This window comes from Salvelinus alpinus, chromosome 22 (genome assembly GCF_045679555.1).
Source record: "Salvelinus alpinus chromosome 22, SLU_Salpinus.1, whole genome shotgun sequence".
NCBI lineage: Eukaryota > Metazoa > Chordata > Actinopteri > Salmoniformes > Salmonidae > Salvelinus > Salvelinus alpinus.
In genome coordinates, this window is record NC_092107.1 from 16,996,409 (window position 1) to 17,023,574 (window position 27,166).

Consider the following 27,166-nt stretch of genomic DNA (forward strand, 5'->3'; position numbering starts at 1 on the left):
TTTAACCGCCACTGTGGTTTCCATATTCCATTCATACATACCTATGTTTAATAGAAAAACCAGAAACACACAGAGTCATGCACACACACACACACACACCCCCCCCACACACACACACACACACACATGAAGTCAGTGAACCGTTACTCCTTTGACATTGGAGGAAAAGCACCAAAGCCTGCCTCTGGGAGAAAAGCAATACTGTTCAGTTGATCCTTGTCTGTCAGTGTCTTTGTATAGTCAAGCCTCTGTTGGTGTATTCAGAAGGATCATGTCGATGAAGAAAATGATCCATACAGCTAGTTACTGCGTTTGTATCTTGTTTTTAGCAGATTAATTTTCCCTTTTGTAACTTTCATCAGATCTGCGAATGTCCAAAAATACCATCGGCATTTCAAGCCTTGTGTGTTACTAAGTGCAGAGTTATCGTTCACTGTTTCAGTATCTCTCGAAGAACATTGTCTGTTCAAGCCCCTCGGTGTGTTCAGATCCGCAAGCTCTGTGCTCGACTAGCCACGTCTGAGCTGAGATCCACAAGCTCTGCGCTCGACTAGCCACGTCTGAGCTGAGATCCACAAGCTCTGAGCTCGACTGTGCGTGCCTGAGCTGTGGGGTGCAGCAGTGAGCATGCCCAATGTAGTGCTGCTCTAGTGGTAGTCGCATAGCCGCAGTGATGCATTGTGGATCGCATGTTATGATAGACTAAAAGCTGCAATCCAGCTCAAGTCTGCATCGCCGTGGCAGATCCACACGACTCACCCTGAGAGCCAATGTCTCAGGCAACACAGACTAACAGCATGGTTGGTAGTATTATGAGTACTGTTATAGCACAGTCTAATTAAGCATCATTTGATACACTCTCATCACACTTGCACAACCTTGAAATTCAACACATTATGTCATGTGACTGTTCTGCAGCTCAAAAAAGAACCAATTTCTACCAAAGCATTGTAGATTACATTACCACAAGGTATATTTATCCAATATAAAGATCGACAATGACAGTCAGGGGACAGAAATAGAAATATATCCACTCAGTCCTAACATTGTCTGCTTCGTATGTAGTAGATGTAAGAATCATCTGATTTGATACTAATATGGGTTTCCTGCGGCCCACTGCCGGAGCGACTCCTACTCACACTGCCAAGCCAAGAGTTTGTGAAGTCTGCTCTCTGCTTCCCACATTCCAGTGCAGAGAACACCCACTGTTCCAACCTGCAGTATACTGTACAGAGCGGTACAGGTCCCCTGGCCAAACTGCATTTTAAAACACCTTTTCTATGGGCTCAGTTGTGCGCTGTTTTAGCCCACCGAGGCCAAGTGAAACAAACAAGCAAAATAAGTATATATTTGAATCCTTACTACAATGTGCATCTGTAGCCAACTCAAGCTACCCACAGCACAGTTTACTCCTTACTTAAATAGATATGACTTTTACTCTGAGCTCACAGGTAGCCAGGTTACTGCCTGTCAGAATCACAACACACACCTATAGGTGTACACAGTTTTTACCCATCATCCTCTACTCCAAGGAGCTGTCCAGGGTTCTGAGGAGGAGCTGTTTTCACTTCCTCACTGGCCTCACCCACGGCGTTACTGTCTGTGGGTCGTAGTCACTAAACGGCCAGGCTTGAATGGACTCAAGTGGCAATATCATCCTAACTGATGACTAAGTACACTACATTTGCTATTTGTTATTGGGGTTAAAGAGTGCTGTACTTCCGTAATGTCTTGCTAAATTGTAACGACCACTGTCAAGCCCAAGCTGAGTATGAGGGCTAATGTGGCTCGTGCTGAAGAAAACAGCTCGCCCTCTCACCCACCAAACATACTCACCCACTTACTGTGAGGCAGTCGATGGCTGACCCAACTCAACTCCCTCGGTCTCCAACACGATGCTTCGTTTAACTATAAAGTGAATGTGCTACTCCCCTTAATTTGTCTCTGTAATAATGTCCCACATTCTCCCATCTCATAACTATGCACTTCAATCGTTTTTTTCTCTGGATTGTAGGAAACAAGTATACATATATATATATATATGAAATAAAGGTTTGCATAAAAGGAGTTATTGTGTCTGTCTGTTGCTGAGGCTGTGGAGTAACTTTACTGGCACTACTGTCTTGTAACTTCCCCATATAGCCAACAGGATGACTCAGGCTTACATGTCATGAATACAGGGTTTAGGCATTACAATCACACACTTCCGAGACATCCAATTACTCAAAGTTCATCCCAATCTGATAATTTATTTAACACAGGCATCCCTTTATAAAACATACCAACAACACGTGCAAGACAGACATTCTGATCTTACACAGACAACAACTTCTGCGTCGTATACAATATGTACAGCTATACAAAGAAAGGAAATCTCTATACAAAGAAAGGAAATCACAATGTCTTAAAAAAACACACGTCATTAATCAGAACCTTGCACATGTGCATATTGTAGGGATTATTCCAATTGCACACTGGAAATCTATTGGCACACCGTGAATAGGTCTGACCACCTGAAAGTGCACAAGTGAATCCACGATGGGATCTAGAGCACGGTATTTCCAGGAGACTAATAACCCCTCCATTGAGGTTCACGTCACGTCACAGCACCATACTCATTTAACATTTGGTAAAAATGCCATTTTCAACTGCATGGCACATAAACTTTACCTACATATATTTTCATGAAGACATTTCACCCATGGACAGTTGGGTGAACATGTTGAACATTGTGCAGTGCGTTTCAATACCCACGTGAAGACGTGGTCACATGACCACGTTACATTTATAAACGTGGTCAGGCACGGCGTGCATGGCTGTCTTCTCGCAACCTCGTTGACAGAAAAGACGGCAGAGGCACTTGGTGAGAGTCCTGTCTCAAGTGCTCAGCCATGTGAAAAGCCCAGGCTTCGTCCCAAATGGCCCCCTATTCCCTTGATAGTGCACCACTTTCACCCGCAGGGTTCTGATCAAAAGTCGTGCACTTTAAAAGGCAATAGGGTGCCATTTGGGACGCGGGCCCAGACCGACTGTCTTCTTAAGCGATCGTTTTTTCACTGCCACGTCAGTGGCCCCTGAGATACCTAAAAATGGCACAAGCCACAACGTGAATAACCTGTAGTAAAGAAGGAGTGTTGTGTGTGTCCGTGTGTGTTTGCGTCCGTGCACTTTTGTGCATATCTGATAGTGCGGGCATGTGTGTGTGTGTTGGTTTGAGTTATGTATTGTTGTAGGGGTTTTAAATTGCACTTTGAAGAGGATTCCTCTTCTATTCCCATGAGCTCTACGTAGATCCGCTGAAATCAGGGAGCCCAACGCAATAGAGCATCTTGGTCATGGTTTGAGGCTTCAAGAGTTTTTCTAGAACAATAAAGTACACATGGTCAAACCATTACATTGTGTAAAAGACACTATTATTCGTCTTAATTTCCAGGGCAGCAGCATACCTCATCTAGACTTTACATAGAACAAAGTGCAAAGAAACACTATTAAAATGCACTAGCTCCTTGCCTCTCCTGTGTGAGCAGACATATATACATACATACCTCCATGACAGTGTGGATCCAGTTGAGCATATCGTCCACGTTACAGTAGACCCCTGGTCGACCCTCTCTGGCACAGCCGATCCCCCAGCTCACCACCCCCACCAGCTGCCATTGTTCTGACAGGTACACAAGAGGACCACCACTGTCTCCCTACAACACATGACCCAACAATTGCATTAGGTACACCGGAATTACGCACTATACACATATGGCAACTGCCAAAGTTGAGGGTGGATACTCTATAGAGTGTCATAAGGTCTTCCCGTTTTGTTTTCTTACAGGATGAGTCGTCGAACGTACTCACGACAAAATCTATCTTAGTTTCTCTTCTGTTTTTCTCAAAGCAAACATTCCACTTCTTACCTGACATGCGTCCACTTTGCCCTTCAGGTAACCAGCGCAAAGCATCCTGGGAGTAATTGAGGAACCGTAGACAGTGGGACTGGAGCACTGATCACTGTCTATAAGGGGAAGGGTAGCCTTCTGGAGGCCAGGAGACACTTTACCTGAGGTGACAGTGGGATGAGAAGGAGAAGAGAAGAAAGTGACTATTAATAACATTCTGTGAGAATCATTTTGAGTACATGTGCTTGTTGGATAGAGATGACGAGGGTGAGAGAAAGGCAAGTTTTGTTTGCTGTGTGCTCACCCTTCTCCTCCAGGTAGCCCCAGCCTGTCACCGTCATAATGTCTCCTGCCTTCAGGCCCAGGTTCTTAGGGGGCAAACACACGGGCCGACGAGAGTCTGGTGGAGGAAACAGAACGTTAATGACATGTACTTCTTCATAAATAAATCACAGCCTACTCTCATTGCAATCTAAATATACAGTATTTCCCTAGAGGGATGGCCCATGTTGCAAGACTCATTGAAATTGACAGTTTGATAAATTGGCCACTAGAGGTCAGAATCTACCCTGAATGCATTCTCTCTTCCTGGAATCGAACTGCTTTCACAAGTAGATTTTTCCATATCGATATGTAGTGCTTTTAGCATTCATTTTTGAGAGTGCTGAGAAATGTTCTTCATGGTAAGTATATTTAAAACCAGAATAGGTGGATGTGGGGCTTTTGTTATGTCTAGCCTTTGAGAAACCTGGAACTGTCCAGCAAATTCAGTACCACAGTCTGTGCGTTGCTTAAACGTCACGTCGGGCAAGTGACATACCTCCTACAGTGATGGGTTTGGTCAGCCTCATCATGGCCAGGTCGTAGTCATTGCGGACTGCGTTGTAGCGTCCGTTCAGTATGATCCTGTCTACATACGAGCCTCCCAGGGTGCCCATGTAGGTCCTCCCAGACACCACCTGCCAGCGACTCAGTTCTTTCTTACTACTGTAGGACCAGGAGAGGTAAGAGGTACAGAGGTTAGCAGCAGGACCTCTGTCTCTAGATGCTTAAGCATAGTATACGATTGCATACTTTATTGGAGTTTCCACATTGGATGGTCAGAGTTAAATCGTTTATGTCTGGTTAAGATAGCTGTAGATATCCAGAGTAGACACGCACACATTCTACAGTGTATATGATTTTACATTTTTGTAATTTAGCAGACAGCAATTAGGGTTAAGTGCCTTGCTCAAGGGCACATCAACAAATGTTTCACCTAGTTGGCTCGGGGATTCGAACCAGCAGCTTTCCAGTTACTTGCCCAACGCTCTTAACCGCTAGGCTACCCGCCACCCTATTGGGTGTCCAGTGGTACTGACCCAGAGAAGCAGTGCGCTGCTGTGATGACCCAGCCTGGTGACACCAGTGACCCTCCACAGGTGTGTTGTCCGTTCTGCTGCAGGCTCACCTGCCACGGCCACTCTTCTATAGACGCATCCACACCCCCCACGATACGGTCCGATCGCCCCCGCTCTCCACAGTCTGACACACACAGGGGAAAGACCGTTTAGTCCACTGAAGAGTTTTGTAAAGTACTAAAGGTAGCATCACAGGAGTTGCCTTGTACGCAAAGGTAGTTAGCGTTGCTACCTGTCAGTTAAGTAACACACTCAATCTAGCACTGACCCTTTACAAAGTGGCTTGTTGCCTGGATCCTGTCATGTTGGCCTGCACTCTCCATCACTGTCTGTCTCTGTGTCTCAGTCTTTCTGTCGCGATCTCTTGTACAACTCAACTCAACTGGGAGGATGAATATCACTCAAGTCTTTCCCAAATGACCAGTCGGGTGGAAAGAGTGGGGGAGTCCAGTAAAGTGGGAGAGGAAGGTGACATAAAGTGCATTCGGAAAGTATTCAGACCCCTTGACTTTTTCCACATTTTGTTACGTTACAGCCTCATTCTAAAATGGATTAAATAGTTTATTTTCATATCATTTCACACAATATCCCATAATGACAAAGCAAAAACATTTTTTTTTACAAATGTATTACAAATAAAAAACAGAAATTTCAATTTACAGAAGTATTCAGACCCTTTACTCAGTACTTTGTTGAAACACCATTGGCAGCAATTAGCCTCGAGTCTCTTTGGGTATGACGCTACAACCTTGGCACACCTGTATTTGGGGAGTTTCTCCCATTCTTCACTGCAGATCCTCTCAAGCTCTGTCAGATAAGATGGGGAGAATTGCTGCACAAATATTTTCTGGTCTCTCCAGAGATGTTTGATCGGGTTCAAGTCCGGGCTCTGGCTTGGCCACTCAAGGACATTCAGAGACTTGTCCTGAAGCCACTCCTGCGTTATATTGGCTGTGTGCTTAGGGTCGTGGTCCTGTTGGACGGTGAACCTTCACCCCAGTCTGAGGTCCTGAGAACTCTGGACCAGGTTTTCATCAAGGATCTCTGTACTTTTCTCCGTTCATCTTTTCCTCAAGCCTGACTAGTCTCCCAGTCCCCGCCGCTGAAAAACATCCCCACAGCATGATGCTGCCACCACCATGCTTGACTGTAGGAATGGTGCCAGGTTTCCTCCAGATGTGTCACTTGGAAATCAGTCCAAAGAGTTCAACCTTGGCTTCATCAGACCAGAGAATTGTTTTTCCATGGTCTGAGAGTCCTTTAGGTGCCTTCTGGCAAACTCCAAGAGGGATGTGATGTGCGTTTTACTGAGGAGTGGCTTCCATCTGGTCACTCTACCATAAAGGCCTGATTGGTGAAATGCTGCAGAGATTGTTGTCCTACTGGAAGGTTCCACCATCTCCACAGAGGAACTCTGGAGCTCTGTCAGAGCGACCATCGGCTTCTTGGTGATCTCTCTGACCAAGGCCCTTCTCCCCTGATGTCTCAGTTTGTCCAGGAAGAGTGTTGGTGGTTCCAATTTTCCTCCATTTAAGAATGATGGCGCCCACTGTGTTCCTGGGGACCTTCAATGTTGCAGAAATTCCTTGGTACCCTTCCCCAGATCTGTGTCTCGACACAATCCTGTCTCCGAGTTCTATGGACAATTCCTTCAACCTCGTGGCTTAGTTTTTGCTCTGACATGCACTGTCAACTGTGGGACCTTATATAGACAGGTGTGTGCCTTTCCAAATCATGTCCAATCAATTGAATTTACCACAAGTGAAACAGGATGCACCTGAACTCCATTTTCAGTCTCATAGCAAAGGGTCTGAATACTTATGTAAATAAGGTATTTGTTTTTTTATTTTTAATAAATGTGCAAAAATGTCTACAAACCTGTTTTCATTTTGTCGTTATGGAGTATTGTGTGTAGATTGTTGAGGAATTATTTTATTCAATCCATTTTAGAATATTGCTGTAACGCAGGGGTGGTCAACTCCAGTCCTCGAGGGCCTGAGAGGTGTCACTTTTTCCTCCATCCCTAGCAAACCCAGCTGATGAATCAAATTGCATTCTAAACTGAAGCTCCTGATTAGGTGATTATTGGAGTCAGGTGTGTGAGCTGGGGCAAAACTGTGGCACCAATCAGGCGCTCGAGGACAGGAATTGCCCACCCTTGCTGTAACGTAACATAAAGTCAAAGGGTCTGACTACTTTCCGAAAGCACTGCAGTGTGAGGCTGGGTATCAGAGGCAGAGGCAAGGCTTACCGGAGCAGGTCAGGGAGATCACGGATCCTGAGTTACACACCTGGCTGCAATCAGACAGAGAGGGGAATTCAACACACATCACATGTGGTGTGCATAGAGACACATTCAAAACGCAATTACCAAACATCATAGGTAGACATTGAGTAAGATTCCAGAGTTAATCTTCAGTGTCGGTTTAGTGTCAGTCAGAAATAACATACTCGTACTTCTTGTTTCCTCTAATTACAGAAACAAGGATGGGGAAAGAACAGAAACTCCTAAATTGTTTGTGTCAGAAAAACAGAGAGCATTGCATAGTCAGAGACACACATCGAGAGAGGAAGAGAGAGAGAGAGAGATGACTGTAACGTGTACGCTGGGAGTCGGAGAGAGAGAGAGAGAGAGAGAGAGATAGAGAGAGAGAGAGAGAGAGAGAGATGACTGTAACGTGTACGCTGGGAGTCGGAGAGAGAGAGAGAGAGAGAGAGAGAGAGAGATAGAGAGAGAGAGAGAGAGAGAGAGAGATGACTGTAACGTGTACGCTGGGAGTCGGAGAGAGAGAGAGAGAGAGAGAGAGAGATGACTGTAACGTGTACGCTGGGAGTCGGAGAGAGAGAGAGAGAGAGAGAGAGAGATGACTGTAACGTGTACGCTGGGAGTCAGAGAGAGAGAGAGAGAGAGAGATAGAGAGAGAGAGAGAGAGAGAGAGAGAGAGAGAGAGAGAGAGAGAGAGAGAGAGAGAGAGAGATGAGAGTACGCTGGGAGAGAGAGAGAGAGAGAGAGAGAGAGAGAGAGAGAGAGAGAGAGATGACTGTAACGTGTACGCTGGGAGTCAGAGAGAGAGAGAGAGAGAGAGAGAGAGAGAGATAGAGAGAGAGATGACTGTAACGTGTACGCTGGGAGTCAGAGAGAGAGAGAGAGAGAGAGAGAGAGAGAGAGAGAGAGAGAGAGAGAGAGAGAGAGATACGCATACACACACATACGCCCAGGTAGTGAGCGGGCAAACAGGCCCAACCCCCACTCTTACACTTGCCCAAGCCAACGGCATGTACCAGATGCTCAGCAGGCTCTGCTCACACTTACTGGCCTGAGGCCAAACCACACGGCCAACAACATTGGACACTTTATGGAACAAAAAGCCTTCACTATATCATCCTGGAATATCCAAGGCCTGAGGTCATCTGCCTTTGGCCTAAAGAGCAGGAACACGGACTTCACCAAAGAAATCGGTAATGCAGACATTGTCATCCTGCAAGAAACATGGTATAGCGGAAACGGACCCACTGGTTGCCCTCTAGGTTACAGAGAGCTGGTAGTCCCATCCACCAAACTACCAGGTGTGAAACAGGGAAGGGACTCAGGGGGAATGCTAATTTGGTATAGAGCAGACCTAACTCACTCCATTAAATTAATCAAAACAGGAACATTTTACATTTGGCTAGAAATTCAAAAGGAAATTATCTTAACAGAGAAAAATGTCCTCCTGTGTGCTACCTATATCCCCCCACTAGAATCCCCATACTTTAATAAAGACAGCTTCTCCATCCTGGAGGGGGAAATCAATCATTTCCAGGCCCAGGGACATGTATTAGTCTGTGGCGACCTAAATGCCAGAACTGGACAGGAACCTGACACCCTCAGCACACAGGGGGACAAACACCTACCTGGAGGTGACAGCATTCCCTCCCCCATATGCCCACCTAGGCACAAATATGACAACATAACCAACAAAAACGGGTCACAACTCCTGCAGCTCTGTCGTACGCTGGGTATGTACATAGTCAATGGTAGGCTTCGAGGGGACTCCTATGGTAGGTTCACCTATAGCTCATCTCTTGGCAGTAGCACTGTAGACTACTTTATCACTGACCTCAACCCAGAGTCTCTCAGAGCGTTCACAGTCAGCCCACTGACACCCCTATCAGACCACAGCAAAATCACAGTCTACTTGAACAGAGCAATACTCAATCATGAGGCATCAAAGCCAAAGGAACTGAGTAACATTAAGAAATGCTATAGATGGAAGGAATGCAGTTTGGAAACCTACCAAAAAACAATTAGGCAACAGCAAATTCAATCCCTTTTAGACAACTTCCTGGGTAAAATGTTCCACTGCAATAGTGAAGGTGTAAACTTGGCAGTAGAAAATCTTAACAGTATATTTGACCTCTCAGCTTCCCTATCAAATCTAAAAATCTCAAATAGAAAACCGAAGAAAATGAACAACAATGACAAATGGTTTGATAAAGAATGCAAAAATCTAAGAAATAAATTGAGGAACCTGTCCAACCAAAAACATAGAGACCCGGAAAACCTGAGTCTACGCCTTCACTATGGTGAATCACTAAAACAATACAGAAATACACTACGGAAAAAGAAGGAACAGCACGTCAGAAATCAGCTCAATGTAATTGAAGACTCCATAGACTCTAACCAATTCTGGGAAAATTGGAAAACACTAAACAAACAACAACACGAAGAATTATCTATCCAAAATGGAGATGTATGGGTAAACCACTTCTCCAATCTTTTTGGCTCTATAACAAAGAATAAAGAACAAAAACATATACATGATCAAATACAAATCCTAGAATCAACTATTAAAGACTACCAGAACCCACTGGATTCTCCAATTACCTTGAATGAGTTACAGGACAAAATAAAAACCCTCCAACCCAAAAAGGCCTGTGGTGTTGATGGTATCCTTAATGAAATGATCAAATATACAGACAACAAATTCCAATTGGCTATACTAAAACTCTTTAATTCTTGCAACTATAGGGGGTGCTGTTCCGCATTAGCATATTTGGGTCTCCAAATTAAACTGCCTCGTGCTAAATTCTTGATCGTACAATATGCATATTATTGTTATTATTGGATAGAAAACACCTTCTAGTTTCTATAGAAGTTGGAATTTTGTCTCTGAGTGGTACAGAACAATATCTACAGCACTTTTCATGACAGGGGTCAGATTCCAGAAATTTTTACCCCTGATCTGGAGTCTGTTTTTAAGGCGACAGTGAATGCTATGAAGAAACCGACACTGCCTACGTCTTCCTCTGGGTGTCTGTACGTCATCACGTTTTGAATGGAGTCTATTGCACAATCCCAGCCATTATAAAACCACAAAATGTATAGGGACCGCCCTTTCTCGTCGCGCGCCTGAAGCGTGAAGGACATCGGACTTGCCTCATTCCAAATCCTTGTCTAACCAGCAATATTTCTCCGGTCATGTTTTCAGTCGTTATAGTTGTTAAAAACATCATAATGTAGTTAATTTGAACCGTTTTATAGCAATTTATATCCGTTTAGTGCGATTTTGAGGAATTTCTTTGTTGTGCACTCTGAAACTTTGGACACGTTTTGGGGTCCCGTTCGATCGTTAGTGGATATTTCGAAGGACAGAGGACATCTATCGACCAAAAGACGTTTATAACATAGAAAGGATACATTGCCCAAGAATATGATGGAAGAACAGCTCAAAGTAAGCAATATTTAATATGATAAATCGTTGTTCTGTCGAAATATTTTAAACGCATATTTCGCCATTTTGTTTGGTATAGCTTCACTTGGCGAACCCTGTATTGAAAAGTAAGGATAATTTTAAAAATGTAAATCAGCGGTTGCATTAAGAACTAATTTGTCTTTCGATTCCTGTCAACCCTGTATTTTTTAGTCAAGTATATGATTAGCTTTCGATTAAACTAGATCACTCTGAAAGCTGACGTTCCTCATTTTGAGGCTTGAGTTGTGACTATTTCCATTGTATAACCACGGTTTTGTATGGCTAAATATGCACCTTTTCGAACAAACTGTATATGTATGTTGTAAAATGATGTTACAGGAGTGTCATCGGAAGAATTCTGAGAAGGTTAGTGAAACAATTAATATATTTTGGCGGTGATTACGTTATAGCGCTCTTTGGCTGGAATCGATGCTCTGGTAACGTTTGCACATGTGGTATGCTAACTTATCGATTTATTGTGTTTTCGCTGAAAAACGCTTAGAAAATCTGAAATATGGTCTGAAATCACAAGAACTGGGTCTTTCCATTGCTATGCTTTGTCTATTTTTATGAAATGTTTTATGATGAGTAAATTGGTCATACACGTTGCTCTATCTAGTAATTCTAGTCGATTTGTGATGGTCGGTGCAATTGTAAACTGTGATTTCTACCTGAAATATGCACTTTTTTCTAACAAAAACTATCCTATACCATGAATATGTTATCAGACTGTCATCTGATGGTTTTTTTTATAGGTTATTGGCTATCAATATCTTAGTTGAGCCGAATTGGTGATAGCACCTGAAGGAGTAAGAAACTGATGGAGTTAGAATAGTGGTGTATTTTGCTAACGTGTTTAGCTAATAGATTTACATATTTTGTCTTCCCTGTAAAACATTTTAAAAATCTGAAATGGTGGCTTTATTCACAAGATCTGTATCTTTCATCTGGTGTCTTGGACTTGTGATTTAATGATATTTAGATGCTACTATCTACTTGTGAAGCTATGCTAGCTATGCTAATCAGTGTGTGGGGGGGGTGGGGGGTGATCCCGGACCCGGGGTAGAGGCTCGTGAAAGGTTAACATCGTCCTTAGCTCTGGCATCTTCCCCAATATTTGGAACCAAGGACTGATCACCCCAATCCACAAAAGTGGAGACAAATTTGACCCCAATAACTACCGTGGAATATGCGTCAACAGTAACCTTGGGAAAATACTCTGCATTATCATTAACAGCAGACTCGTACATTTCCTCAATGAAAACAATGTACTGAGCAAATGTCAAATTGGCTTTTTACCAAATTACCGTACAACAGACCATGTATTCACCCTACACACCCTAATTGACAACCAAACAAACCAAAACAAAGGCAAAGTCTTCTCATGCTTTGTTGATTTCAAAAAAGCCTTCGACTCAATTTGGCATGAGGGTCTGCTATACAAATTGATGGAAAGTGGTGTTGGGGGTAAAACATACGACATTATAAAATCCATGTACACAAACAACAAGTGTGCGGTTAAAATTGGCAAAAAACACACACATTTCTTCACACAGGGTCGTGGGGTGAGACAGGGATGCAGCTTAAGCCCCACCCTCTTCAACATATATATCAACGAATTGGCGCGGGCACTAGAACAGTCTGCAGCACCCGGTCTCACCCTACTAGAATCCGAAGTCAAATGTCTACTGTTTGCTGATGATCTGGTGCTTCTGTCACCAACCAAGGAGGGCCTACAGCAGCACCTAGATCTTCTGCACAGATTCTGTCAGACCTGGGCCCTGACAGTAAATCTCAGTAAGACCAAAATAATGGAGTTCCAAAAAAGGTCCAGTCACCAGGACCACAAATTCCATCTAGACACCGTTGCCCTAGAGCACACAAAAAACTATACATACCTCGGCCTAAACATCAGCACCACAGGTAACTTCCACAAAGCTGTGAACGATCTGAGAGACAAGGCAAGAAGGGCCTTCTATGCCATCAAAAGGAACATAAATTTCAACATACCAATTAGGATCTGGCTAAAAATACCTGAATCAGTCATAGAGCCCATTGCCCTTTATGGTTGTGAGGTCTGGGGTCCGCTCACCAACCAAGATTTCACAAAATGGGACAAACACCAAATTGAGACTCTGCATGCAGAATTCTGCAAAAATATCCTCCGTGTACAACGTAGAACACCAAATAATGCATGCAGAGCAGAATTAGGCCTATACCCACTAATTATCAAAATCCAGAAAAGAGCCGTTAAATTCTACAAACACCTAAAAGGAAGCGATTCCCAAACCTTCCATAACAAAGCCATCACCTACAGAGAGATGAACCTGGAGAAGAGTCCCCTAAGCAAGCTGGTCCTAGGGCTCTGTTCACAAACACAAACACACCCCACAGAGCCCCAGGACAACAGCACAATTAGACCCAACCAAATCATGAGAAAACAAAAAGATAATTACTTGACACATTGGAAAGAATTAACAAAAAAACAGAGCAAACTAGAATGCTATTTGGCCCTAAACAGAGAGTACACAGTGGCAGAATACCTGACCACTGTGACTGACCCAAACTTAAGGAAAGCTTTGACTATGTACAGACTCAGTGAGCATAGCCTTGCTATTGAGAAAGGCCGCCGTAGGCAGACATGGCTCTCAAGAGAAGACAGGCTATGTGCACACTGCCCACAAAATGAGGTGGAAACTGAGCTGCACTTCCTAACCTCCTGCCCAATGTATGACCATATTAGAGAGACATATTTCCCTCAGATTACACAGATCCACAAAGAATTTGAAAACAAATCCAATTTTGATAAACTCCCATATCTACTCGGAGAAATTCCACAGTGTGCCATCACAGCAGCAAGATTTGTGACCTGTTGCCACAAGAAAAGGGCAACCAGTGAAGAACAAACACCATTGTAAATACAACCCATATTTATGCTTATTTATTTTAACTTGTGTGCTTTAACCATTTGTACATTGTTACAACACTGTGTATATATAATATAACATTTGTAATGTCTTTATTGTTTTGAAACTTCTGTATGTGTAATGTTTACTGTTAATTTGTATTGTTTATTTCACTTTTGTATAATATCTACCTCACTTGCTTTGGCAATGTTAACACATGTTTCCCATGCCAATAAAGCCCCTTGAATTGAATTGAATTGAATTGAATTGAGAGAGAGAGAGAGAGAGAGATGACTGTAACGTGTACGCTGGGAGTCAGAGAGAGAGAGAGAGAGAGAGAGAGAGAGAGAGAGAGAGAGAGATGACTGTAACGTGTACGCTGGGAGTCAGAGAGAGAGAGAGAGAGAGAGAGAGAGAGAGATAGAGAGAGAGAGAGAGATGACTGTAACGTGTACGCTGGGAGTCAGAGAGAGAGAGAGAGAGAGAGAGAGAGAGAGAGAGAGAGAGAGAGAGAGAGAGAGATGACTGTAATGTGTACGCTGGGAGTCGGAGAGAGAGTACACGTAACAACGATGCAGTTGTACGCATCACAAGTAGAGAGAGACAAGAAAAGGAGGAAAGAAAAAAGAGGACCTGTTTTTCCAGTTCCTTTGGCTGTTTTAGAGTAAACAGACAGGGTGGTGCCATCCCATATGTCATGAGTGGCATTCATGCATTCTATTTGGCATGTCACAATTGCCTGAGCCTACATAGCCATCTTCCTACAAACAGTGGCAGTGGGATGGGAGCAAACCAACCCAAACACTGTATAGTGAACAGTGTAACAGTGATGCAGACATAGCTGCATGGTCAATATAGTCATTTACTTTTATTTAACCTCTATTTTACAAGGCAGTTCAATAAAGAACAAATGACTGTTTACAATTATGGCCTGGCGAAAATAAGACAAGTACCATAAGAGAAGTACAGACAGAAGTACGCAAAGTGGGGAACATTCATTTAGACCTGTTTCAAATCTCCATTTACTGCACTGATGAAGATAATTATCCAACCGTATTTGATACCAAGGAACTGTGTATATTTTTACCGATCCGTTCTCCTTTCTGTTGAAACTAAATCTCACAGCTGGAAAGTGTCCGAGTGAACGTCAGAACACTGTAGAGTCACACCACGGTAACAGGCTCAATTACAACCCATCTCCTAATGCTTACCGGTCAATGACAGTCTGGTAAATGGGGGTGGTTTCGGCTGCGACCCTGACCCCTGAGAACGGTCCTGTCTTCAGGGACGAGGACAAGTTCCTCACTGAGATGGTACTACTGACGGGTTTACTGTGGGAACGAGTGGAGACGGAGAGACATTTTAAAGACATTTAAGAGATACTGAACATGTAAAAAAGGGTTGCTCGGTGAGCAGTGAGTGAGGAGACGCACTAGGTGTAGCCCAGCTGCTGACAGGCTTTCTCCGTGTGCTGCTGGGTCCAGTCCTCACTACACACACTCCTCCATCCTGTCCCGTCACTGTAGATCTGGAGAACACTCTGCTCAGAGACCAGACGTACTGCACACAGAGAGAGAGAGAGAGAGAGAGAGAGAGAGAGAGAGAGAGAGAGAGAGAGAGAGAGAGAGAGAGAGAGAGAGAGAGAGAGAGAGAGAGAGAGAGAGAGAGAGAGAGAGAGAGAGAGAGAAAACACAAACACACCCCACAGAGCCCCAGGACAACAGCACAATTAGACCCAACCAAATCATGAGAAAACAAAAAGATAATTACTTGACACATTGGAAAGAATTAACAAAAAAACAGAGCAAACTAGAATGCTATTTGGCCCTAAACAGAGAGTACACAGTGGCAGAATACCTGACCACTGTGACTGACCCAAACTTAAGGAAAGCTTTGACTATGTACAGACTCAGTGAGCATAGCCTTGCTATTGAGAAAGGCCGCCGTAGGCAGACATGGCTCTCAAGAGAAGACAGGCTATGTGCACACTGCCCACAAAATGAGGTGGAAACTGAGCTGCACTTCCTAACCTCCTGCCCAATGTATGACCATATTAGAGAGACATATTTCCCTCAGATTACACAGATCCACAAAGAATTTGAAAACAAATCCAATTTTGATAAACTCCCATATCTACTGGGAGAAATTCCACAGTGTGCCATCACAGCAGCAAGATTTGTGACCTGTTGCCACAAGAAAAGGGCAACCAGTGAAGAACAAACACCATTGTAAATACAACCCATATTTATGCTTGTTTATTTTAACTTGTGTGCTTTAACCATTTGTACATTGTTACAACACTGTATATATATAATATAACATTTGTAATGTCTTTATTGTTTTGAAACTTCTGTATGTGTAATGTTTACTGTTAATTTGTATTGTTTATTTCACTTTTGTATAATATCTACCTCACTTGCTTTGGCAATGTTAACACATGTTTCCCATGCCAATAAAGCCCCTTGAATTGAATTGAATTGAATTGAATTGAATTGAATTGAGAGAGAGAGAGAGAGAGAGAGAGAGAGAGAGAGAGAGAGAGAGAGAGAGAGAGAGAGAGAGAGAGAGAGAGAGAGAGAGAGAGAGAGAGAGAAAAGAATGAGAGGAACCATATAGAAGTGACACAGAGACAGATGTATAAAGATGTATAGATGGAGTGGTGTGTGTGAGTACCTGTCCGTGTGTGTTTGTATATGTATGCATGCTTGTGTGTTTGTGCATGTGTATGTGTGTGTGTTTACCTGGAAAGGTAGTGTTGACTGTCATGTTGGTCACACAGGTGAGCTCGTCCTCTCCTCCTGAACAGTCCGCCATCCCATCACACGCTTTGTCCAGGGGAATGAACTTCACCGACCGGGAGCAGAAGAAGAACTTACTGTTGACCAGCTGCGCGACTGAGGTGAAAGGAGGAGAGAGTACAGAAGACAGAGACAGGTTCTTGAAATAATATGGTTTGGCGACTGAAATGAATCATTCACACAAGTTTTGTGGAATCAAATTGTATAAGGTTGCTACTGTTTGATTGTGAATCATTGAGCATTTGCACAGGGGGGGGAGAAGTACTAGTATGTCTTGTGTTAGCGAAGGTTAGGAGAGGGTGCAGAGGTGGGCCTGCGTCCCAAACGGCACCATATTCCCTACATATTGCACTACTTTTGACTGCGCTACGCTCGATCCCTATGGGCGCTGTTCAAAAAGTAGTGCACTACGTAGGGAGTAGGGTGCCGTTTGGGATGCAGGTATGATGGGTGTTGAAGCTGGACTCACTGAAGTAGCCAGCCGTGGCCAGGATCCCCAGCACTACCAGTACCATCAACACGGTGATCAGGACCCTCTTCCTCGACGAGGACTTCCCTTTCTGGGAGTTCGGAGCCGGCATGAGTTTTCTTTTTCGACCAGGCCGCACTACAACTGAGAGAGAGGAAAATAGAGACAGAGCAATCAGCATTTTGTAGCTATTTCAAACGTAGACACGTGCAACTAAAGCATAATTGGACAGTATGACATTGCATATTATTCCATACTTGTGCAATATCATTTCAAAATGTATCAATTCCACAACAATGGCTTACCTTGTTGTCTAGGATTTAATGGTCTATTGCCTTCTTCAGCGAGCCAGGTGTCAGTCTGGAGAGAGAGAGAGAGGAGAGTGAATGAGACAAAGGGGGTCTTACTGTGCTCAGTGCAGAATGTGTGACAGTGTGTACGAGTGTGAGGTTCTAGGGTCGAGAGAAGGGGAGGCATGACAGATTGGATCAGGAGCACACACACGAAACACAGTGTGCCTCCCATCACAAAGTTGTGTTTTGACTGTCACTCCTAGTGCTGTGGGCACAATTCCAAGGCCCGGTCCGACACAGAGACAGAGACAGTCATATGACACAGGCTCAGGTGTGGTTCTCTGCTCTGTATGTAGTTGCTTTACGCTGTTCAATTCCACTCCATTTAAGGGCAATAGATCTTAAATGGTGGAGCATGTTATATACACAGTAATATAATGAGTCAAGCTATACTTGACTTAATTCAAGTTATGTAATTGACAGTTCTGCCCCAGCTTTACAAATATATTGTGTTATAGAATATACACTTGGTTAACTGTTCTCTATATGACATTGTGTTCATGATTATAGAATTGTTCAGTTGTACAGAAACGCAACTGCCTGCCATCATAACTGTCATGAGTCATAGGTCATTGCCTCGGTGGATGAAACCTGCTGACTGGTGAAACAACCGTCACGATCCGAAAGCAACAACATCCCAAAATACCAGTGACAAGCCTCTCAAGCAGTCTGTTAGGTATCTACAGTACTGTCTGTTTTGTCCGATCTCTCCAACTGGCGGCACAAATCTGTCACCAGACTAATACACTATGTGTACAGTCTACGGACTGTCATCTGGTCCTTCCTGACACGCTGAGCAACAGCGAACCCAAGTCCTGCTGAGACTGAGGCTGTCCTAATATGGAAGCCCCCCCACCATACAATACACCACCCCGCAGATATGGAGGGTCATACTGGCGGAGGGACAAGGAAGGTGGTTGCTATAGGGAGGGACAGGGCTCTTAGTGGCTGGGTAAACACAGTGCTTAACTGCTGCTGGTCTTCTGTATTTAAAGTTCTGTGCTTTTGTTTACAGATTATACCATTAAACCCCAAATCCAAAAATACTTATTTTAGTTTTTCTAGTTTTTTTTTATTGGTACAGTGGCTTGCGAAATATTCACCCCCCTTGGCATTCTCTTATTTTGTTGCCTTACAACCTGGAATTAAAATAGATTTTTTGGGGGGGTTGTATCAATTGATTTACACAACATGTCTCCCACTTTGAAGATGCAACATATTTTTTATTGCGAAGCAAACAAGAAATATGACAAAAAAAAATTGAAAACTTGAGCGTGCATAACTATTCACTCCCCCAAAGTCAATACTTTGTAGAGCCACCTTTTGCAGCAATTACAGCTGCAAGTCTTTTGGGGTATGTCTCTATAAGCTTGGAACATCTAGCCACTGGGATTTTTGCTCATTCTTCAAGGCAAAACTGCTCCAGCTCCTTCAAGATGGATGGGTTCTGCTGGTGTACAGCATTCTTTAAGTCATAACACAGATTCTCAATAGGTTTGAGGTCTGGGCTTTGACTAGGCCATTCCAAGACATTTAAATGTTTCCCCTTAAACCACTCGAGTGTTGCTTTAGCAGTATGCTTAGTGTCATTGTCCTGCTGGAAGGTGAACCTCCGTCCCAGTCTCAAATCTCTGGAAACAGGTTTCCCTCAAGAATTTCCCTGTATTTAGCGCCATCCATCATTCCTTCAATTCTGACCAGTTTCCCAGTCCCTGCCGATGAAAGACATCCCCACAACTTGCTTCACTATGGGGATGGTGTTCTCGGGGTGATGAGAGGTGTTGGGTTTGCGCCAGACATAGCATTTTCCTAGATTGCTAAAAAGCTCACATTTAGTCTCATCTGACCAGAGTACTGTCTTCCATATACATGCCTTTGGCAAACACCAAACATGTTTGCTTATTTTTTTCTGCCCACTCTTCCGTAAAGCCCAGCTCTGTGGAGTGTACGGCTTAAAGTGGTCCTATGGAAAGGTACTCCAATCTCCGCTGTGGAGCTTTGCAGCTCGTTCGGGTTATCTTTGGTCTCTTTGTTGCCTCTCTGATTAATTCCCTCCTTGCCTGGTCTGTGAATTTTGGTGGGCGGCCCTCTCTTGGCAGGTTTGTTGTGGTGCCCTATTCTTTCCATTTTTTATTAATGGATTTAATGGTGCTTTGTGGGATGTTCAAAGTTTCAGATATTTTTTTATAACCCAACCCTGATCTGTACTTCTCCACAACTTTGTCCCTGACCTGTTTGGAGAGCTCCATGGTCTTCATGGTGCCGCTTGCTTGGTGGTGGCCCTTGCTTAGTGGTGTTTCAGACTCTGGGGCCTTTCAGAACAGGTGTATATATATACTGAGATCATGTGAGAGATCATGTGACACTTAGATTGCACAAATGTGGACTTTATTTAACTAATTATGTGACTACTGAAGGTAATTGGTTGCACCAGTTCTTATTTAGGGGCTTCATAGTAAAGGTGTTGTGCGATTGCAGTTTTGAGTCTTCTTGGGTATGACGCTACAAGCTTGCCACACCTGTATTTGGGGAGTTTCTCCCATTCGTCTCTGCAGACATACTCAAGCTATGTCAGGTTAGATGGGGAGTGTCGCTGCAAAGCTATTTTCAGGTCTTTCCAGAGATGTTTGATCGGGTTCAAATCCGGGCTCTGGCTGGGCCACTCGAGGACATTCAGAGACTTGTCCAGAAGCCACTCCTGCGTTGTCTTGGCTGTGTGCTTAGGGTCGTTGTCCTGTTGGAAAATGAACCTTTGCCCCAGTCTGAGGTCCTGTGAGCTGTGGACCAGGCTTTCATCAATGATCCCTCTGTACTTTGCTCCGTTCATCTTTCTCTCGATCCTGACTAGTCTCCCAGTCCCTGCTGCTAAAAAACATCCCCACAGCATGATGCTGCCACCACCATGCTTCACCATAGGGATGGTGCCAATTTTCCCCCAATCTTGATTTCATCACACCAGAGAATATTGTTTCTCATGGTCTGAGAGTCCTTTAGGTGCCTTCTGGCAAACTGCTCAGTTTGGCCGGGTGGCCAGCTCCAGGAAGAGTCTTGTCGGTTCCAAACATCATTTTAGAATGATGGAGTCCACTGTGTTCTTGGGGACCTTCAATGCTGCAGACATTTTTTGGTACCCTTCCCCAGATTGGTGCCACAACACAATCCTGTCTCGGAGCTCTACGGACAATTCCTTTGACCACATGGCTTGGTTTTTGCTCTGACATGCACTGTAAACTTTGGGACCTTATATAGACAGGTGTGTGCCTTTCCAAATCATGTCCAATCAATTTAATTGACCACAGGTGGACTCCAATCAAGTTGTAGGAACATCTCAAGGATGATCAATGGAAACAGGATGCACCTGAGCTCAATATAGAGTCCCATAGCAAAGGGTCTGAATACTTATGTAAGTAAGATATTTCTGTTTTAAATGTTTTATACATTTGCAAACATTTCTAAAAACCCGTTTTTTTGCTTTGTCATTACGGGGTATTGTGTGTAGTTTGATGGGATTATTATTATTTTTTATCCATTTTAGAAGAAGGCTGTAACGTAACAAAATGGGGGGGGCTATGTGTGTCAGAGAGGTGGACACACTGTGCCTGACTGTAAGCGTCCTATGTCAAAGCCTCAGATGAAGTAACTGCTAGACATGGGTTTGCGTTCAATTTGCCTTGGAGTGCTTCCACATGTAACACAACAGTAAGACCAGAGATACAAAAGTTTACCTAAAAAGCTAATTTCATATTGATATTTCATTAATTTACTGTATAATCCTCCATTATATAAAATAATTTGGACGCCTACAGGGTATGATACCAGTCTCTCTTTAAGGAAAATGCTTGCTCATTTAGGAAAAGTGTTGAAAGACAACGGCAGATAAGTGAAAGAGATCGGTCCCATAAGATTAGCATTAAACACAACACGGATTGCATGCCTGTGCACACGAACCGTATGTAAATGTTGATTTGAATGACACACTCAAACGCACAGAGACGCGCGAGTGTGTCATTCAAAATCTTTTATGATTTGCATGAGTCATAGAGACGCTGCTGGTTGGTGGAACTCTCCACATAGATGTACTGTAAACAAACTAATCTAGGTGAACATCAGCAGGCTATGTGACCAGGAAATATGGTTACAAAGAGCGAGCAGAAAGGAGAGAAAGAAAGAATGGACGGTAGACTACAGAGGTGGGAGAAGAGGAGGGTGAGCCAGTTCAACTTGACATGTGACTATGCACATCTTGGAGCTGACAGCTGACTGCCCAGTACCAAACATAACATAAATGCCTGCAATGTTTCATCAAAGGTGACCAGCAATATACAGCACAAAGCAAACTATTGAAAACAGAGACTCCTAGTGATTTGTAGACCACATATAAACTAGAGATCACTAACTGCTGGCCCTTCTCCATTCATTTACTCAAATGTGTATCTTGAAGGATCGCCTACTTTGCAACAAGACATCTAACAGTACAACCCAAACCTGAATCACACAATCTGCTGTATGTCAATGATGACCTCATTGCAAGAATTCAATTTGACAAACAGTTGGCATACACTTACAAGGTGTGGTGGAATAAAATCCCAGAGAGAGAGAGAAATATGCAGAGCGAGACAGAGAGAGAGAGAGAGAGAAATATGCAGAGCAAGACAGAGATAAAGAGAGAGAGAGAGAAAAAGAGAGAGAGAGAGAGGATAAGTTAAACATATAGAAGTGACCTGTAGACAGATGTATGCAGATGTATATGCTTGTGAGGGAGGAAGACAGAGGTGTGTTCAGGTAGTTTGGCCCATTTGGCCCATGCAGTGGAGTAAACACTGGGACTAGACCCAGTTTGCATTTGAGGAAGCACCTTGGGAAGCAGAGCTGGGCCACAGAAGGTTTCACTGATAAAATCACTTGGCATGTTTCACCTTAGTGTATCAAAAGGTGCTCTCTCTCCTTTGTGGGTTGAACTTTAAAGTGAGAGTAAGAAAGGCCTTTAGAGAAGTTACTTGTGAGTTTTAATCTCCAGCAACAAACACACAGACACATTCATGCGCACTCATGGGCATACACACGCAAATGCACACCAGTTCCGTACACGAACTGATCGCTGAACACTTAGTATTTCTGGCACCAAGGCACATCGTCTGCCCTACGTAATGCTGCAGGCTGACCACAAAAACGACAGACGTGTACAATCCCAATAACCCCAATCTATGTCTATTTCATACATATAGATCTCACAAGAATCTAGACATTGTCAGAATAGTCGCCTCAAAATGAGGCTTTAAAACGTCAACATGGGAATACTTTAAAATGCACTTGAGGATCGCTTTGCTTTGCAAGGGACTATTTGCATACATAACAATTGTTCACTAAACACACAGACCGTACATTTATATACTGGTACACATGGCCATGTTATCCCATATGTTTCGTTTTCCCTAAAGTCTCATCCCTGTGAACCCGTAAACCACCACAGTGCGAGTCCACAGTAAGAGCTGAGTGACAGGTGATCAATACTACTCCACAGGCGATTAGCCCGATCCCCTATTTTCACAGACTGTAGTCTCCATCTCTACTCACACTCATGGTGCTGAAGTCCCCTCTCAGCTGGCCCAGACTCACAGGTCACAGGGTACAGAGGATGCACTGTACTTCACTCTCTGGAGCAAGTAGATCTCCCTTCAACAGAGTCTCCCTTCCCTTCGTCTTGTGCCTTCTCTCCCTCTACCTCTACAGTTTTACCTCTCACAACTCTGTGCCGGTCCTTATGGTTATTCTCTCTTCCTTCCTTCTCTCTCTCTCTTGCTATCTTTCTCTCTCGCCCTCTCGGAACCCTGTTGTTTGTCCCTCAATTCACAGGCAGTGAAACTTGATCTGTCCTGCAGGCTGCCTAACTTGCCCTGCTGCTGTAAAAGTATGCTGCTGTATTAGCGACTGCCGGTGTGTTTCTGTGCGTATCCGTGTTGCGGAAATCCACAGGGATTTGTTGTGAGTGGCCCAGCCCCATGCTCGCTAAACAACACCAAACTAGTATCTGTAATAGGACACCTTATCCTCTCTCTACGTGTGTACTTCCTCTATCTCTCTCCTCACACAAACTACCTTGACTGATCTGGTGGCGCTATCTCTCTCTTTTTCTGTTCCTCTATCTCTCGTCCATGAATGTATAAAAAAAATGCACGCACGCAAATAAGCACAGACACACAGGAACAGACATAGGCAGACGGACAAAGCCGCACGCGCGTACACACGTGCACGCACACATTCAAACACAAGCACCTGATGTGTGTAGTGAGTCGCCTTCAGGTCAGGGCGTGGGCCAGTCCTGTCCTGTTGTTTTGACTGAATAATAATTAGTCTGTAGAATCAGTTGGAGTTCCAGTCCGACTATGCTCTCTGAGCCAGAGGACATATGTCTCATAACCCAGGAATGCATACGTGATCACAATCATATCTTGGGCCAGAAACTTGTTTCTACTGTAACTCCTCTTTTTCAAAAACCCTCCTCACTAGGGGATTTGACAATCGTATTGCCAAAAGCTTGATATAATATCCCACCACCCCTCAGGCTATGTGTGGCACGTGGGTGACATTTCTGGGAACGTTTTAATTGTGTCACTGGAGTAAATAATCGGTCAGTTTCCTTCTGGGTTCTCAATGTGTCCTTCCTTCCAGTCAATGGTCAACAATAGGTCAATTTGTCTTTGATTTCAACTAACAGCGTGCCTACTCTAAGTGATTCATAACCCAATAACTTACTTCCCTGTGAGCCCGCCCGTTTCCTCATTGAACAATGCTGAATTGCTAGACAACATCGAGCAGTAACAAATGAACTCTGACTTCAATACAGATCTGTGGCTTTGTGGTCATGCTATACAAAAGGTTTACAATGTACTCAAGGGATCAACACAGTCAAAACAGTCTGTGTACGTGCAACTTGCCTGGTTTACTTTGCAGAACCTAGGTGGTCTCGTGTTGCCCGAGAGGTTATGTGAAAGTGAGCGAGAGAGACGGACAGTCAGAGAGAGAGAGAGACAAAGAGAGGACAGGATAAAAGAGAATGGTCCTCTGTTGAGAACAGAAGCCGGTTGTAATCCATGATGACCCACACCGTGACCCCTGGCCCTCTCATCACACTACTGTTTTCCAACTTCAGAACAAGGAAGTAATGCAAATGGAGAACTTTCTATTGGTTTCAAAGTTCGCCTCCGTTAACGAGCCCCGCCAAACCAAAATATCTTCTGAATAAGACGTTGATATGTCAGCAATAGATAACAGAACGCCGTTCCACAGTACAGTACAATCGACGTGTCACCATGAACTGTTCGTGTTATTGCCACCCAACTGTGAAAAAAGTTCAGACACTGAAATAAAGAGTCTGAACGGAGGGAGACAGAGAGAGCGAGTGAGGGATGCAGAGCGAGAGAGAGTGTGAAGGAAGAGAGGGAAAAGAGGAATTTGAATCGTCTCTACAGCAATGACAGTATAGCATAGTCTGTACAAAATTGTCTGGGATTGGTTAAATATTATCCAGACTGGCGCTGCTGAACTGACGTTACCCTCAGGCCTCTATAGTTGTGTGGAGTGATTTATTACGTTTGCTTTAGTGTCCCAATACCTAACCTTGATTATCTCACAATCACTATCTTTAAATCTTAGTGCAAGCTCAATCAAAATGGACATTGACCATCCTCTTACCGAAGATAATTTTTATAAAAGTTCTCTCCTGACCTGGCCTGGCTTCTGTTAAACAGACACACCAAACTTCATGAGGTTCTACAGCCATTGTTCACTCTCAACACTGTCATTTAGAAATAAAATAAAGCCTGCACAAGCAATGGTGCCCCCACATAATTGAATTACACTAAAATGCACAATAATGCACAGCCTGGTCTCATAGACTAGACGTAACATAGTACATGTAAATCCGAGACATTCAAATTAGTATGATATGTTACGTTTGGTATGGTTACATGAGACAGAAGGTTACTTAATGCAAAAACAAACGTAGTGTGGTTGGACGGGGTGAATGGGTAGGTGTATAAGTAAACATCTAACAACCCAAATGTTTTGTGTTCAAATCTCATCAAGGATAACTTTAGCATTTTAGCTAAATACCACTTTTAGCTACTTTGCAACTAACCCTTCCCCTAAGCCTAACCTTAACCATTTAACCTAACTCCTAACACTAACATTAACCCTAACCTTAACATTTAACCCTAACCCCTAGCCTAGCTAACATTAGCCACCTAGCTAAAGTTAGCATTAGCCACCTAGCTAATGTCAGCCACACAAATTGTAATACGGAACATATCATACATTTTGTAAATTCGTAACGTTTTATATGAATTGAAATTCATAAAATATTGTACGAATTGCAAATCGTAACATATCATACGAATTGTAATTTGTAACATATCGTACAAAATGGATGTACCATATGTACCATACGAAACGTAACATATCACAATAATTGGAGTATCCTGGATTTCATTTTACTATGTTACGTCTACCCCTGAGTCCAGGTTGCAATACACAACAATACACAACACAACATTGCTTATTGAACCCCATAGTGTCTATTGACGTACCGGTGCATCAATCTAAGTAACATCATAAACAATTCCCATCGAAATCTGTCAGTTTACGTTAGAAATATCTGCAATCTGTGGCAGCCTTCTGCATTTGCGTGGAAGGTGGCTGAGCTACAGAGGTGTTTGTCAGACCATGAGACATCCCGAAAATGTGTCTTCTCACAAAATCATCTGTAGTGTCCGAACGTTATGGCCTACAGATTATTATGTCCATTCTATGGAAAGGGGGACTGTCAATAACACGACCCCCACAAGTGTGAAGGTAACCGGTACTATCTTTAAAAAATCTATGGAAGTATGAAGGGAGTTCTGTGCCTACCCCCCTTATATATATATATATATATGTCAGCCACTGTATATATATATTCCTGAGCTTTCTTATATTTCCTGAATATAGGACAAACACTTCAAGACCTTATTCGTCATTATTTATTTTTTGACTGTCTTTTATGAATGTGTTATTCAATGCATTTCTATGGGCTACATATTTAAGAAAATAAGTAAAATATATAAATATTTGCATACCTACAATTCAAAATCAAATAGCTAAATGATCCATGGCATGACCATCTTAAAACAAGATGGTCATTCCACGGCTTAGAATCTTAAGAATTAAATGATCAAATTGTGTCACTCACATGAGGTTAACCAGTTACTATTGCCTGTCGGTCTTTCACCCTGAGTCCTAATCAGGTGGTCTCTGGATGTTGGAGTCAGTGTTCCCCTGGTGGTCTTTAGGGGTCCACCTGGATCCTTATAGTAAGACTGCAGAGGTAGAAGTGAGCTTTGAATATGCTTGCACTTCTCTACACCTTCTCAGTCCCTTTGACTACAATGTTCAATATAACGTTTTACGTGCCAGAACCTACCCTCTCTTCCTGCTTCCTTCCCTCTCTCATTGTTTGTGTTGCCTACCTAGGGAGAAACCTTCCTTTAATGCGATCCCACCTCTCTCTCACTCTCTCTGTTTTTTTTTAGTATTTTTTTTAGCTTGGATGGTTGAGAATGAGTCCAGGGAAACATATTC

The 27,166-nt window shown here is 43.3% G+C and overlaps 1 protein-coding gene across 2 annotated transcripts; it reads right to left on the bottom strand.

Moving 5' to 3' along the window:
• Window positions 1-2,219: 2,219 nt before the first annotated feature.
• On the bottom strand, window positions 2,220-26,903 carry tmprss4a (transmembrane serine protease 4a). Of its 2 annotated transcripts, none has more exons than XM_071359276.1 (13): window positions 26,778-26,903; window positions 17,504-17,558; window positions 17,199-17,342; window positions 16,673-16,825; window positions 15,365-15,491; window positions 15,143-15,262; window positions 7,542-7,585; window positions 5,252-5,414; window positions 4,711-4,877; window positions 4,195-4,290; window positions 3,909-4,051; window positions 3,546-3,695; window positions 2,220-3,360 (listed from the first exon to the last, which is right to left on the bottom strand). In XM_071359276.1, the coding sequence occupies exons 3-13, from the start codon at window positions 17,308-17,310 to the stop codon at window positions 3,349-3,351; spliced, it is 1,287 nt and encodes a 428-aa protein (XP_071215377.1). In that variant the 5' UTR covers window positions 17,311-17,342; window positions 17,504-17,558; window positions 26,778-26,903; the 3' UTR covers window positions 2,220-3,348. The 2 variants fall into 2 exon arrangements, with proteins under 2 accessions (XP_071215377.1, XP_071215376.1); XM_071359275.1 differs by lacking the exon at window positions 26,778-26,903 and adding an exon at window positions 23,126-23,566.
• Window positions 26,904-27,166: the final 263 nt, after the last annotated feature.

What these genes read in the sequence shown, in the direction of transcription:
- tmprss4a (XM_071359275.1), bottom strand. An exon ending in AGTCAACACTACCTTTCCAG is followed by an intron (nt 15,492 to 16,672) that starts GTAAACACACAC and finishes CTCTGTGTGCAG; the next exon opens with TACGTCTGGTCTCTGAGCAG. An exon ending in CAAACCCATCACTGTAGGAG is followed by an intron (nt 4,291 to 4,710) that starts GTATGTCACTTG and finishes TTCCTCCACCAG; the next exon opens with ACTCTCGTCGGCCCGTGTGT.